This window comes from Mobula birostris, chromosome 30 (genome assembly GCF_030028105.1).
Source record: "Mobula birostris isolate sMobBir1 chromosome 30, sMobBir1.hap1, whole genome shotgun sequence".
Classification (NCBI taxonomy): domain Eukaryota; kingdom Metazoa; phylum Chordata; class Chondrichthyes; order Myliobatiformes; family Myliobatidae; genus Mobula; species Mobula birostris.
Genome location: NC_092399.1, coordinates 6,181,068 through 6,197,392, shown reverse-complemented (window position 1 = coordinate 6,197,392; position 16,325 = coordinate 6,181,068). Strand labels below are relative to the sequence as shown.

At 43.2% G+C, this 16,325-nt stretch overlaps 1 protein-coding gene across 8 annotated transcripts in view; it reads right to left on the bottom strand.

Moving 5' to 3' along the window:
* ubxn11 (UBX domain protein 11) overlaps positions 1-16,325 on the bottom strand; it is an 86,282-nt gene that overhangs the window by 27,939 nt on the left and 42,018 nt on the right. For all 8 annotated transcript variants that reach the window (XR_011883661.1, XR_011883660.1, XR_011883662.1 and 5 more), the window contains 3 exons: positions 15,191-15,408; positions 13,868-13,945; positions 12,172-12,319 (listed from right to left, as the gene is read on the bottom strand). Coding sequence is in view for 5 of the 8 variants with exons in the window: in XM_072247398.1 (XP_072103499.1) it covers positions 12,172-12,319; positions 13,868-13,945; positions 15,191-15,408 (444 nt within the window). In the remaining 3 variants the exon portion in view is untranslated. The remainder of the gene's footprint in view (positions 1-12,171; positions 12,320-13,867; positions 13,946-15,190; positions 15,409-16,325) is intronic.

Here is a 16,325-nt window from a genome sequence, read left to right as displayed (position 1 = left end):
TCCTCTCACCCCTTCTCTTCTCATCTGCCTAACACCTCCCTCCCTTTCTCCCATGATCCACTCTCCTCTCCTATCAGATCCCTTTTTCTTCTGCCCTTTACCTTTTCCACCTTCCATTTTATCAATTCTTCCCTCCTCTCCCACCTACCCACCCACATTCCCCCTCACCTGGCTTCACCTATCACCTGCCAGCTTGTACTTCATTGCCTCCCCCCTCCTTTGTGTTCTGGCTTCTTCCCCCATACCTTCTAATCCTGATAAAGGACCTTAGCCTGAAATGATGACTGTTTCACATTGACAGGTTCACAATACACCGCCAAGATAGGACTGCTGAGTCTTTTAAAGCCAAAGGTGAGGGTGTTTGCTTCATGATCAGTTCCTTGTGGTGTACAAACACGGCAGTGCTGTCCCAGCTCTGTTCACCAGACCTGGAACACCTGCAATAAAGTGCTGTCCATTTTACCTGCTGCAGGAGACTTCAGAGATCATTTTGGTGGTGGTGTACATGCCAACTCAGGTCAATATCAAACAGGCTCTAGATGATCTGAGCAATGTGATCAACAGGCATGAAACAGCACACCCTGTTGCCCTCTCCATCGTCGTGGGGGATTTTAACGAGGCCAGCTCGAAGACATTTCTAAATAATTATTACTTGAATTATTACATGCCACAGCTGTAACTGACTTTATTAAAACCTGTGTGGGTGAGCATGTGCCTATGAGAACATATAATGTATACTCAAATCAAAAGCCGTGGATGATCCAGGAGGTTTGTAAGCCACTGACAGCTAGATCTGTGGCATTTAAGTCTGGTGACCTAGGTCTGTATGAGAAAACCAGGTATGACCTGTGGAGAGCTATGTCACGAGCCAAGAAACAGTTCCGGGAGAGGTTGGAAGCGACATCGGATGCACGTCAACCCTGGCAGGGTTTGCAGGCCATTACTTCCTACAAAGCAAAACCCAACATCATGAACGGCAGTGACGCTTCACTCCAAGATAGCTCAACATCTTTTTGGCTTGCTTTGAAAGGGAGAATAAAACTACATCTAGGAGCATCACTGTAGCACCAGTGACCCTACGATCTCTGTCTCTCAGGAGGGTGAACCCTCGCAAGATGGCAGGCTCTAATGGAGTACCTGGTAAGGGTCTGAAAACTTGTGCCAACTAACCGGTGGGAGTGTTCACAGACATTTTCAATCTCTCACTGCTACAGTTAGAATTTCCCATCTGCTTCAAAAGGACAGTTACATCAGTGCCCAAGAAGAGCCAGGTGAGCTGCCTTAATGACTATCGTCTAGTAGCACGCACACCTACAGTGATGAAGTGCTTTGATAGCTTTATTATGGCTAGAATGAAATCCTGCTTCAGCAAGGACCTGGACCCACTGCAATTTGCCTATTACCACTATAGGTCTTACTGGCTCTCCATGTGGTCTTGGATTACCTGGACAATACAATTACCTATGGCAGGATGCTGTTTATTGACTACAGCTCAGCATTTAACACCTTCATTCCCACAGCCCTGATCGAAAAGCTACAGAACCTGGGCCTCTGTATCTCCCTCTGCAGCTGAATCCTCAACTTCTTAACTGGAAGACCACTATCTGTGTGGATTGGAAATAGCATCTCCACCTTGCTGACAATCAACACTGGCACAACTCAGGGATGTGTGCCTAGCCTGCGGTTCTGCTCTCTCTACACCTATGACTATGTGGCTAACCAGAGCTCAAATACCATTGATAAGTTCGCTGATGATGGAATCATTGTTGGTTGAATCTCAGATGGTGATGAGAGGGCGTACAGGAGTGAGATACACCAGATAGTTGAGTGGTTTTGCAGCAACAACCTGGCACTCAATGTCAGTCAGATCTAAGAGCTGATTGTGGACTTCAGGAAGGGTAAGATGAAGGAACATGAACCAATTCTCAAAGAAGGATCAGAGGTGGAAAGAGTGAGCAATTTCAAGTTCCTGGCTGTTAATAACTTTGAGGACCTAACCTGGTTCCAACATATCAATGCAGCGATAAAGAAGGCAAGACAGCAGCTATATTTCATTAAGAGTCTGAGGAGATTTGGAATGTCACCTAAAACTCTTGAAAATTTCTACAGTTGTACCACGGAGAACATTCTGACAGGCTGCATCACTGTCTGGTATGGATGTAGTGGGGAGTGTTACTACAGCACAGGATTGTAGTAAGCTGCAGAAAGTTGTAAAATTAGTCAGCTCCATCATGGGTATCTTCAAGGAGAGATGCCTCAAAAAGGCAGCCAGGACATGCCCTCTTCTCATTGTTACCATCAGGAAGGAGGTACAGAAGCCTGAAATTGCATATTCAATGAGTCAGGAACAGCCTCTTCCCCTCTGCCATCCAATTTCTGAATGGACAGTGAATCCACTACCTCACTATGTTTTTATTTCTGTTTTTGCACTACTTATTTAACTATTTATTTTCCAACACGATTTAATGTTCCTGCAGCAATTTTGGACCAGCGTAAAAGGGGAATGAATACTCATGGACACCACATGGTGACCATGGGATATTCTGCAACCAATCATTTGACAGCTTCACATGCACGATGGCCAATGTTGTAGCAAAGTCATGTCCTGAACAGATGGCTTCCTGTGAAACAACTGTTTCCTGCATGTTCAGCATGTCTGGTATTTTGTGTTTTTACTTCAGAATTCTGTGCCTTTTGTTTGCTAGGCAAAACCACCTTTAGACAATCCTGCTCAGTTAAAAACGTGTGTGCTCATTGACTTAAACTAGATCTCGCACTCTCATTGGCTCTTTTCAACCTTGTTTTTGAGTAAGTCAAGTAAACAGGATAGATCTTATACAGAACATAACAGCACACTACAAGCCCTTTGACCCACAATCTACTGCTGGCTTTTTGACCTACTAAAATCAAGCTAACCCCTCCCTCCTGCATTGCCCTCCATTTTTATCATCCATGTGTTTATCTAAGAGTTTCATAAATGCCACAAATGTTCTTCTAGCCAAATATCCTTTACTGATGGTTAACTTCACCAGCTAACAACAGTGCTGTTATAACATTCTGCAATCTGTAGGCACAACACTCTATTGTATATAAAACAAAAATCCAATAAATTGGGTCAATTTTAATCTACTACTTTTCTCATTCACTCAACCACAACAGCGCAGTACAAACGAGACTCGGCAGTTCAACAAGATACTGATTAACCTGATGTGGCTGCTACTACATTCACATGTAACACATCTCAATCTTGTAATGAACAGTAACTTTAACTCCACACATTGACCATGAATATAGCTGGCATTTCTAAACATAACTCACAAATTTCAACAATGTCCAATACATTATTCAATCTTTGCAATTACATATAAATACCATGCATCATAAATTCCGTAGCTTGAATTTAGCTAGCCTTTCCTCAAGGTTTCCTATCTTCTTGTCATAGTTTTATATCATACCTCTTTCGTTGGTTCCTGTACACTCATGACTGCGTAGCCGGATTCTGCTCGACCTCCTTCTACGAGTTTGAAGATGATACCATGTAGTCTCAGGACTCACAGCACCAGATTCAGGAACAGCTATTACCCCTCAACCTTCAGGCTCTTGAATCAAAGGCCATAACTTCACTTGCCCCATCATTGAACTTATGGACTCACTTTCAAGGACTCTTTTTCTCACGTTCTCAATATTTATTGCTTATTTATTATTCTTTCTTTCTTTTTTGTATTTGCGCAGTTTGTTGTCTTTTGCACCCTGGATGAGCACCCAAGTTAGTGCGGTCTTCCACTGATTCTATAATGGATTTAGTGACTATGCCTGCAAGAAAATGAATGGTGACATACATGTATACTGAGAATAAATTTACTTTGAGCTTTGTTATGGGCCACGTCTCAAATAACGATGACTGAGAGTGCAAGGAGGAGCTAGAGATCTCAATGACACAGTGTCATGACAATAGCATTTCCCTCGATGTCAACAAAAGTGTTAGTCAGTGTCTCTAGAAAGGGGTGGGGGGGCACTTAATGCGTCCCTCTCTATATCAATGATGATGAGATTGATATGGTTGAGAGTTTCAAATTCCTAGGTGTGAACAGAACCAGCAGCCCATCCTAATCCATCCACGTAGACATCATGGCCAAGAAAGCTCACCAATGCCTCTACTTTCTCAGGAGATAAAGAAATTCAGCATGTCCCCTTTGAATCTTGCCAGTATTTTATTGATTGATAGTACAGAAGGCATTCTGTCCAAATGCATAATGGTTTGGTATGGGAAATGATTTGCACATGACCACAAGAAACTTTAGAGAGTTGTGGACACAGCTCAGCACATCAGTGGAACCAGGCTCCTCTCTGTGGACTGTGTCAATACTTCTTGCAGCCTCTGCAAAGCAACCAGCATAATCAAAGACCCCACCCACCCAGGCATTCTCTCTTCTCCCCTCCCCTGTTGGGCAGAAGATAGGAAAACTGAAAGTACGTACCACCAGGCTCAAGGACAGCTTCTATCCCACTGTTGTCAGACTCTAGAAAGGACCTCATACAATAAGATGGACTCTTAGCCTCACAATCTACTTCATTATGATTTTGCACTTTATCATTCTCCTGCATTGCACTTTTTCAGTAGCTTTTACCCTCTATTGCATTGTGGTTTTATCTTATTCGGGCTTGATGCACTGTGTAATAATCTGATCTGTAGAAACAGTATGGTTCCTTGTAGCTGGGGCTGGTAATGGGGACAAGTTCCCACTACCTATTAAATGCTTCCAATGGCGTGCGTCTCAAACAGCCACTAACATCCAAGTCCCGTTCCTAGTCTTCACATGTGGCTTAGCTACTGTTTCTACTGACAGGAGGAGGGGCAAAGGTGAGTTACTGGTCCCTTAAAACCAGTCGCTTTGGGTAGATGCGGCTTGTTGGCTGTGGCTGGCGGCTCGTCTAGGAGAACGAAAACAGTCACCCAATTTCTAAGCTTTCTTTTTCTGAGAAAATGTGGGATTTGTTTCTCACGCCTGAGAGCCCAAGAAGTGCACCTGCCTTCAAGTAGTCCCTCTTCAAACTCGATTCCATAACAGTGCTGGTACGTCACTGCTCGTACTAACACTTCTGTTAGAATGCTCCCATTTGATCGTCTGTACACCAAGCGCCCCTACACCATCTGATTGTAAAACAAAATCTGAACATCGTATATTTCACTCAGTACATATTCGGCCAGAATTTCATTCTGGTCCACGTTTGCACACATCAAATGCATATGTGAGAATTAGAAGCTTGATTTTCTCAATATCTTTGAAGATGGCTAGCATTTTGTGCATATCCAGTTCTCCTATTATTTATAATATTTCCAATTCTTTTCACATTGGACTTTTGGTCTGTTTTATTCTTTTCTGGGACCTGGTAATATAATTTGCTCTCAGGGAACCTCCACCCAAAAGTACAAACCTCTTGCACTTTTCGAGCTCATTGCCTGGTGTCATTGCTGCACTTTGTACAGAACACTCCTCCACTGGTGCTCATGTTTATTATTGTTTTACTACTTCCTCAGTGCAGTGTCTCCACTAATACAATATCGCTCGTTTCACTTCCTCCCACATTTTACAAATCATGGACACCTGCATAGGGCCCAGCTACATCTGTCTTTTTGTTGGTTACATGGAACAGTCCTTGTTCAAAACTTACTCTATCACTCCGTAAGGAAAAAGTTAAAAGTGAATCGTCCTTGGCATATGCTAAAATAGAATGAAAGTCTGTAAGACAAAATGGTGTTAGCTTGGAGCAGGATTATTTTGAGAACCAGTCCACAGCAATGTTTTGAGAAAGTTAAGGGAGTACAAATCTCCAGCCATAACAGAGGAAACTGGTGAAAAACATGTTTTTCTGGGAAAGTTGAGGTCATTGTGCAGGTGCAGATACCAAATGCATGGAAAAGTACCAGTGTAAGGGGTCTTGGAGGGTATAAGAGGAACATCTTCTTGATGCAAGGAGAGAGTTTTGTCCCAGGCTAAGGCACAGCGGGTGACTTGTGCCGAAACAGGGAACAGTACATTGAGAGAGCCAGAGTATGTCGAGTCAGAGATAGACTTAGAGAGGGAGAGAGGGGGCTGCTGCATGAAAATCTGTAGGCATTCGGCTGATCAGCTCATTCAGAGGGTGATAAGTTTTATTTTGATTTCTCTACTGCTACTACGGTAGAGATTTGTTTTTTCTTTCTGTATTGCATTTGTACTAGTTCTAATAAAGAGTTTTCTTGTGGCCTTGAACATGTGTTTTGGAATACATACGTGAATACCCTGAGCATAACATATACTGAATTTTAAAATAATTTTCTTTACCACATTCGTCCCCAGGGCCAGATTTAGTAGGGCCAGGGCCCCTGGGCTGGAGACCCTGTTGGGCCCCTGCCAATGCCGTAAAATGCTGCTGTACCAAGCAAAAAAAGGCAAGAAAAAGAGCAAAGGTCGTACTGGTCTAGATATCAAAGCTGTGGACCAAGACATTGGTTTAGTACAATACGTAGGCTATAAACTTACAGGCCTTAAGAGGGAGGACAGAAAGTAATGCAGATTCTTAGTTTGAAGGACAGCATCTAAAGCACTCAAAAATTGACCTAGGCTTAGTTGGCGTTATGAGGGAGACGAAGCATGATGTACCCAATCTTAAATCTTTATTTAGCTATTGCTGCATTACTTCTCAAACAAATAAAGCATTTTTATCTAGATATTTTTCTCAACAGTGTGTTCTGAGAAAGTGAAATGGAAATCAGAGACAAAAAGGCCAAGAGAGATGGCACTATGGCAAACTAGGAAACTTGACAATACTCCAACAATCTTTTTGAAAAATGAGATCTAGCACATACTAACCTACTGCTGTGCTGTGTGGCTTCAGAGTAAAGACCACTTATTACTTACTAGGTTTGTAAACAGTCAACTATTAGCCTATTACCACAAAAACAGGAACAGCACTGACACACAAGCCTAGATATTTACAAAGTCAGATGCTTGTTTTTCAAAATTAAAGCCTAGTTCTTCTGGATTTCTTCACAGCAAAGTCCTTGATCAGATCACTAAAATCCAGTTTTCGAACAAGATCACTCTCAAGTGACATCAGAGTAAGATGACTCAGCCTGTCCTGTCCCATTGTGGATCTGAGCCTATGTAGTTGCCGTTATCAGGCCTGCCAAATATGGCACTGGAGCCTCGGAGAGCCAGTCCCCTCTCGACCAAAAATTTCACAACCACCAACACTCTCCTCAATACGTCAGTCCAGTAGACACCCTCTGACTTGAACTGGTTTTGCAGTTCTGTCTATTCTTCCCCTGTCAGATGCTAGTGTAGTGTTGGTCAGTATCGTTTTCCTGTGGTGTTCGCTATTTTCACGCTCTCCTATGCGCTCAGCGGCATGTTTCCAGTGGTTAAAGCCAGTTTCGAAGATGGACTAACAGCTACCATCACTGAAGATGCGGCATGCAAAACAAAACACACAGCCAGTGGGAGGGGAATATAGGAGCCATTGCCTTGATACGTACTCACCATTTACGAGCCTGCGTTTGAAGTGAAATTTGGAGAAAAAACATCTCTGCTGTTTGTATACTCGTTCCAAAGCTTTGATATCCACATCCTTATTCCAACAGGAATCAGGTACTTTCTTAGCCCAGTATGCTCGGACTGAGTCATCTAACGTTTCCTTTCCCCAGCGAGCAGGATCAGTGCTGTAAGGATCCTCAGCAGCGGTAACGTTAACATTCATGGCGGCCCGAATTGGTTGTTCGGAGGCCTCTGTGGTCGAGAAACCAAAGTCATGCTGTCTGCTTCTCAACGTTAGCTGCTGACCTGGCAAGGACGGTGGTCCTGTGCTAATGCTGGTGCTAGCGCTAGCTGTTGAACAAGTCTCCATTTGTCCACCGGTCTCAGACTGTGACAGGAGCGATGGTACTGCTGCACCATCGAGAACAGGTTTAAACAATTCTGTCAATTTCAATGTCTTTTTTAATGCTTCTTTCTCAAGGTCCTCTTTTCCTTGTTTCTTTTTTCTTTTCTGTGCTCCACTCCCGTATTTTTTTTTGTCCGCCATGATGATAGCGACCTATTTTGGGCCCCTCTGCAGCTCTGGCCCCCGGGCTGCAGCCCAGCCTAGCCCTGCCTAAAGTCCGGCCCTGCTCGTCCCCAACTATTTCTCTTACTGCATTAGTGCTCCTGCCTGCAGTCATGTAAAAATACTTCTTTCCCAGAACTCACCAACAAGCACCAGTTTGTCAGGAGACAAATTGTTCATTATCTACCGTACATCTGATTGGCAGTGACAGGGAGCATCCATAAGACCCTTTCTGTGTGGCTGGAGACTCAGTGCCATCGCACACTGCCCTCCAAGACTGCTGTAATGAAGATGAGATTATTGTCCATCTTTCTGTGGACTGTGCACTTGCAAAGAAAAGGATGAAAAGACCCTTGTCAAGGGTTATCCCAAGCAGCTGTGCAAGAGGACACTGATCCATAGGCTATTCCCAGTGATGCATGTGGAGAGGAATACTGCTGGAAGATCATTATCTTGGTGAAAGTCAGACTGTGGTCTACCCAAAACCTGTTTCTCAATGAAAAGTTCTGTACCCTAGGCTGCGAGAATTGACACTAAGGATTCAGTGAAGATTGGTGCAGACAACACAAATAAGAAAGGACTGCATCGTAAGGTCCAGCTACACAGGACACTGTGAGGTGGGCCTTGTGTAACAGAGCTGTAAACGCTTGAAGAAATATTGTTCAAAGAAGCCACATGAGTGATATTGATGCTTTATAAATGGAAAGTGTGAACTCAATGACACTGCAAATATGTTAGACCACACTCCACAAGATACAGGAGCAGAATTAGCCCACTTGACCCATCGAGTCTGCCATCATGGCTGCTCCATTTCCCCCTCAAATCCATTTTCCTGCCTTCTCCCTGTATCCTTTCACACCCTGACTAATCAAGAACCTATCAACCTCCACTTTAAGTGCACACAGTGACCTGGCTTTCATTTCCGCCTGTGGCAACAAATTCCACAGATTCACTACTCTCTGGCTAAAGAAATTTCTCCTCATCTCCGTTCTAAATGGATGTCCTTCTATTCGGATGCGGTGCCCTCGACATCCTTTCCGTAACCACTCTATTGAGGCCTTTCAACATTCGATAAGTTTCAATGAGATTCCCCCCCTCCTTATTTTTCTAAATTCCAGTGAGTACAGGCTTAGAGCTATCAATCACTCCTCATATGGTAACGCTTTCATTCTCAGAATTATTCTTGTGAACTTCCTCTGAACCTTCTCCAATGTCAGCACATCCTTTCTCAAATAAGGGGCCCAAAACAGCTCGCAGTACTCCAAGTGAGACCTCACCAGTGCCTTATGAAGCCTCAGCATTACATTCTTGTTTTTATATGTATAGACTGGACGACACTATGAATGTAAAGAAAGCCTTGAACTGTTTTGTACTTCATATAGATTCTTTTATACGGAAGGAGTACACCACCGCACAAACTCAGCCCCCACACATCTGTGGAAGAGTCCATAGTTCCTACATTGACCTCATTAGCCACCTGTGAACGTACACGACTAGAGTGGAAGCAAGTCACGATTAACCCCAAGGAACTTTCTAAAAGTAATAGCAGGCAAATAGAATGCAACTCTAAGCCAAAGATACTGTACTGATGTTGCCCAACACAAAACCAACAACAGTTAGAGGTACAATCTGTTTCCGTGTCCATCCAAATCTTCTCAAATTCCTTCAAGCCTTCACCCTCCCTATCTCCATAAATTCCCCAAGTCTTAAAATTCTCTCTCATCTTAGTGATCCTTCTGGCTTCTTATACAACTTCATTTCAACCACTCCAGTGATGTTTGCTTGCCTATGGATGAACTCCTAGGTCATTAGTCCATTACCCCTCAATCTCTATGGCTCTCCAGTCCTTTTTCAGCATTCTTTCAAACCTACCTTTGTGAACCAACCTTATGTGGGTATCAAGTTTGATTCGGTTAGGTGCCTGTGAATCCTTTAGGGATTTTCTTTTACTATAAAAGGCATTATTTAAATTAAAATCATTACTATTACTGCAGCTCTTTGGAGAGTCTGACGTAGCAAGTAAGAGCTTTAAGTGATCAAAAAATGGGTGAGAAAATAGGAATATGGATTGCACTGTTAGTGAAGCAAATTAAGACAAAAATACTTCTTCCTCATTTCACACCAGGGGCCTTTTGTGTGTTAGGGTGAACACAATAAATCCAACACTATAGAAATTATGTGAGTGGGTTTATATTTCTGGAACTAGTTTCTAAATCTATGATGGCTGACATTTGATTTTCTGCCCTATTAATCTAAACCTATGTGCATCAGTCAGAAGTTTGCAAATTTAGATGTTTTTTTCCAGAATTGGCTGATTTAATGGAACTTCTGCCTTTTGTGCTGCAGCTGAAATATTGGATTCATCTAGCTAGAAATGGACTTTTACCACAACCCTTAGAGTGACTGTATAAACAAGAACCAATTTAATAAAAATGAAAGTCCTGCACTTTGAAGGACCTCTGACAAATTGGAATGGTCTACATTTTATTCATTTAAAAATATTGACTTTACCAGATAAGAAAATTAATGCAGTGTTTATGATGAGGAAATGTGATAACAGGAATGATAACACTGATCAAGTGGTGTGAGTCACTCAGGGAGAGTGATCAGCCCTGTATAACTGGTAATCAGTAAACAACCAGTCTGCTATTGTTCATTTGTTCCCCAGCTAAAGTTGAATTTCGCCCCAATTTGGTGCATGTCTGGACACTTTGGGAGTTAAGGTGAGAAGTTAGATGGCTAAGGAAAATATACAATAAATATTAGGTATTTTCTAGCTACTTTATGAACAATTGCCTCATGTTTATGTGTCAAAATAGTTAACTGCATAGTTAACCTGCAAGTGTCCATTAAAGATGCAGATGATTGGCACATAAAGCATTGGCTGTTCAGCAGAAAACAGAGTGGGAATAAAGGGATCCAATTCTGGCTGGCTGCCAGTTACCAGTGGAGTTCCACAGGGGCCAGTGTTGGGACCACTGCTTTTTACGATATATGTCAATGATTTGGACTATGATATTAATGGATTTGTGGCTAAATTTGCCGATGATACAAAGATAGGTGGAGGAGCGGGTAGTGTTGAGGAACCAGAGAGCCTGCAGAGAGACTTAGATAGTTGGTAGTTGAGGGGAATGGGCAATGAAGTGGTAAATGAAATACAATTTTGGAAAGTGTATGGTCATACACTTTGATGGAAGAAATAAACAGGCAGACTATTATTTAGATGGGGAGAGAATTCAAAATGCAGAGATGCAAAGGGACTTGGGAGTCCTTGTGCAAGATATCCTAAAGGTTAACCTCCAGGTTGAGTCAGTTGTGAAGAAGGCAAATGCAATGTTGGCATTCATTTCTAGAGGTATAGGATATAAGAGCCGGGTCGTGATGTTGAGGCTCTATAAGGCACTCATGAGACCACACTTGGAGTATTGTGTGCAGTTTTGGGCTCCTTATTTTAGAAAGGATATACTGACATTGGAGATGGTTCAGAGAAGATTCACGAGAATGATTCCAGGAATGAAAAGGTTACCATATGAGAAATGTCTGGCAGCTCTTGGGCTGTATTCCCTGGAGTTCAGGAGAATGAGGGGGGATCTCAGAGAAACATTCTGAATGTTAAAAGGCCTTGACAGATTAGATATGGCAAAGTTACTTCCCATGGTATGGGATTCTAGGACAAGAGGGCACAACTTCCGAATTGAAGGACGTCCATTTAGAACTGAGATGCGGAGAAATTACTTTAGTCAGAGAGTGGTAAATCAGTGGAATTTTTTTGCCACAAGTGGCTGTGGAGGCCAAGTCATTGGGTGTATTTAAGGCAGAGATATATAAGTTATTGAGTAGCTAGGACATCAAAGGGTTTGGGGTGAAGGCAGGGGAGTGGGGATGACTGGAAGAATTGGATCAGCCCATGATTGAATGGCGGAGCAGACTTAATGGGCTGAATGGTCTACTTCCGCTCCCATATCTTATGATCTATGGTCTTATGATGAATGAAATGCCTGCTAGGGACAAGGTCTGGTGTATTCCCATGGATAGCATCCAGTGATTAACTGGCTACTGATTTCACAACTGCAATCAACCACTTACCTGAAACTTCACTTGTCTCTGTTACAAATTCAAAATCCTGCTGTTTGGAGCTTTTGTGATCATGATGTCCATCTACTTTCTGTCCTACACCAGGAAACTCCACATATCTTCGCCTGTCCCTGTAGATCTCATCCCGTCTATCAGTCACCTAAAGCCGAGGGCAACTGCAAGTTAACTATGGCTTCAATATAGTTATGACATTAATGACTAGGAGTCTTAGTATCATAAATTACACACTTCAGCAAATACCTACAGCTGCCAATCTTACCTTCTACAGACCCCAAAATTTAATATCTTCCTGATCCCATCATCCCACAACCCCAAAACTATCTTGGATCATTGGTAACTTTCAAAGCTGTTTCTGCCCCTTCAATGGCTATTACTAAGTCAGAATCTGGAGCAGGGGTTCCCAATCTTTCTTTATGCCATGGATTAACTGAGAGTTCAGGGGACCCCAGGTTGGGAATTCCTGATCTAGGATATCAGCTTATTGAGTCTGCCTCAGAGAATCTCTGAAGTTATTTTCTCACTTCAGTGATCTCAACACCATATTAACATTTGAGAGAGGAAATCCTTCTTTTCCTATTCACCTACACAAGAAAGTTAATTTTCTACCCTCCTCAAAAACACACCACATCCAACCCAACAACCCAATGATGAACACTGATTTTCCAATTTCATGTAACCCACACCCCTATCCAGGGTTCATTTTCCACTCCCACAAGTCTACCAAGGTCCTTTTTTCCTCCTTGTTACCTAGGTTTATTTTCTTCATCCACCCTGTTCCATTAGTCCATCACCAACTTACCTATCCAACTAGGTCTCTTCTCCCTTGGTTCACTTTTCTTATCTCCTCTCCGACCTGGTTTCATCTGTCCATCATCCCTCCCTTATCTCGTTCCACCTATCACTTATTGCACTCCGTCTCTACCTTCCCCCACCAGGTTTCATCTGCCTAATATATTCCCTTATCTGTTTCCACTTATCATCCACCTGCCTCTGTCTCAACACTCACCACTAACCGTCCAGTTTCCAACTGTCCATCTTCTCCCACCCTCATCTATTTCCACCCATCTGCTCCCGTCCTTGCCTCACTCCTCCCCTTCACTTAGATATACTAGCCACTGTCCCTCTACATTCTCAGTTCTGATATGAGGTCTTGACCTGAAACGTCAACCTCCACAGAAGCTGTCTGGCCTGCTTTTCCAGGAGCTTTTTTTTTGTTCCAGGTTCAAGCACCTGCAGTCTCTAGTTTCTCCAGTATCCAACCGCGATTAGACATCAGAAATACATCAAACATTATGACTCAGAATTTCTCCCATTCAAGAGCACAATGGATATAATCTTCACTGTGTATCAGCTCCAAGATACATGCACTGAGTAGCTTCAACTATTTTTGACCTCCCTTAAGGCTTTCAGTTTGTTAATTAAAAAGGAATATATAGCATCCTTCTCTGCAAAAAACGTGTGTCTTGCATCTGCTTCAAAACAGCATGCAAACTGTGACCGTAACCAGTGGTTCCACGACAAACTAAATCCCAGAGCAGATTGACATCAAGAAAGGTCAGAGTCGAATTTATTGTCATATGTACAAATGCAGTTGAAAACATACTTGCAGCAGCACCACTGGCATATAGCATCAGAATTCAATATTCATCAAGTACACTGGTATCTTATTGTTTATTTGGGTGTTTACCTTAATTGGAACTCCATTTGGATATCTGCTCTGCAGTTCAGAAGGGAAATACCCATCCATGATGTCCTGCATACATTGCTAAAACCAGGTAGTTGAGAAAATAAGAGACTTGTTAACGTTAAGTTGTCTTGTGAAATTGAGATTAGAAACACAAGACATTCTGTAGATGTTGGAAATCTAGAGTAACACACACAAAATGCAGGAGGAACTCAGCAGGTTAGGCAGCATCGATGGAAACATATGGAACAGTCGAGCACCTCTGCTCCATCCACCAAAAGCAGAATTTCCCGGTGGCCAACCATTTTAATTCCTATCCCCACTCCCATTCCAACATGTTGGTGCATGGTCTCCTCTTCTACCGCAATGAAGGTACACTCAGGGTGGAGAAGCAACACATCTGGTAACTTCCAGCCTGATGGCATGAACATCGACTCTTTTTCTCCCCTCCCCCCTTCCTATTCTTTTATTCCCCACTCTGACTTCCTAACTCTTCACCACTTATCACTCCCCCTGGTGCCCCTCCTTCTGCTCTGTCTCCCATGGCCCACTCTCCTCCCCTAGCAGATTCCTCCTTCTCCAGCCCCTTTACCTTTCCCACCCTCCCACCTTCCAGCCAGCCTCCTTCCCCTCCCCACCTTTTTATCCTGTCATCTTCCCCCGTCCTTTCCAATCCTGATGAAGGGTCTCGGCCTGAAATGTCATCTGTTTATTCATTTTCATAGACGCTGCCTGACCTGCCGAGTTCCTCCAGCATTTTGTGTGTGTGTTGTTGATTCAGATTAGATACAGTATCTAAAATAGATAGATAGATAGATATACTTTATTAATCCAGAGGGAAATTTGGTTTCGTTACAGCCGCACCAACCAAGAATAGAGCGTAAATATAGCAATACAAAAACCCCCAACAATCAAACAACAAAATGCAAACTATGCCGGATGGAAATAAGTCCAGGACCAGCCTATTGGCTCAGGGTGTCTGACCCTCCACGGGAGGAGCTGCACGTTCGATGGCCACAGGCAGGAACAACCTCCCGTGACGCCCAATGTTGTATCGCGGTGGAATATGGCCGGGGTCCAACAGCAAAAAGTTCAATATCCGGTCTACAAACACGTTCTTCGATCATAATATGACCCGGATTGCACCATCCGTTGTTAACCTTTTTATAAGGTCCTCAATACAAGGGACCATCAAAATAATCTCAGAAGCTCCCATCATATAGTCAATAAAGGTATACTTTGTTTATAGATTACACAGGGCAAGAAGCCATTCATCCCATACACCATCATTAATATATTCGGCTCACACTGCGGAGTCTGCCGTACCTGTGTCGAAGGCTGACTGAACGGCCTGAATGGGCCATTAAACAATACAATCCCATTTTTGAAGAGAGTGAGGGGGACAGGGTCTGGTCTCTTTAGCCGAGCTCCTCCTGTGACATGCTCGACAGCAGCTTCCCCTTCACCAGCCAGAATATTCAGATCTCTGAGATTTTGTAGAACCAAACTGAAGTCTATTCGAAAAGAGCCTGTAGCGGCATCACCTATAAACAGAGGCAAGAAACAGCGCAAGAGAGCGTATGAGCACCAACACCTGTTTCATAGAGTTACAAAAAGGTATTGATAATATCCTGCAGTTAGGGGGAAGCATGTGTGAAAATAGGTTGCAGGCTTCTATGCCATTCAATACAATGCATTTCCATTTCCACCGTCATTCGAAGATAGGCTTCAGCATCACATACAACACTGTGAGTAGGGGAAAGAAATTCAAGAGGAGATTGGATCAAACGAAGTGTTTCAGAGTCCCAATAAAAGAAAGACAGAGACAGATACGTGCAGAGTAAAAGAGTAGAGAGGAAAGGTGAGAGTGTATCACTGGAGGGGATCCTAGAGGAAAGGTTGTAGAAGGCCATCGAGTAATTTTAAAGTGAATACGACTGAACTACAGAGATAACAAAGTCAATGGAAATTGATCCAGCTCTTGGCTCCATCCCTCCCCCGCCTGTCTTCTCCTATCATTTTGGATCTCCCCCTCCCCTTCCCACTTTCAAATCTCTTACTAGCTCTTCTTTCAGTTAGTCCTGACGAAGGGTCTCAGCCCAAAACGTCGACTTTACCTCTTCCTAGAGATGCTGCCTGGCCTGCTGCATTCACCAGCAACTTTGATGTGTGTTGCAATGGAAATTGACTTGGATGAGAGCAGAAGTCTTGTAGGAATGATTTATATTCAGAGGTAGGGAAATTTTGGGGAAAGATTCTGAGGGACAGGATTTATGTTCACATGGAAAGGCAGGGACTGATTGGGGTGAGTCAGTGCAGTTCTGTACAGCAGAGACCATGCATCACAAATCCGACTGAATATCTTGAGGATGTAACCAAGGAGGCCGATGAAGGCAGGGTGGGCCGTGCTGTCCGCGTGAGCTTTAGTAAGGCCTATGAAAAGATCCTGCGTGGTAGGTGA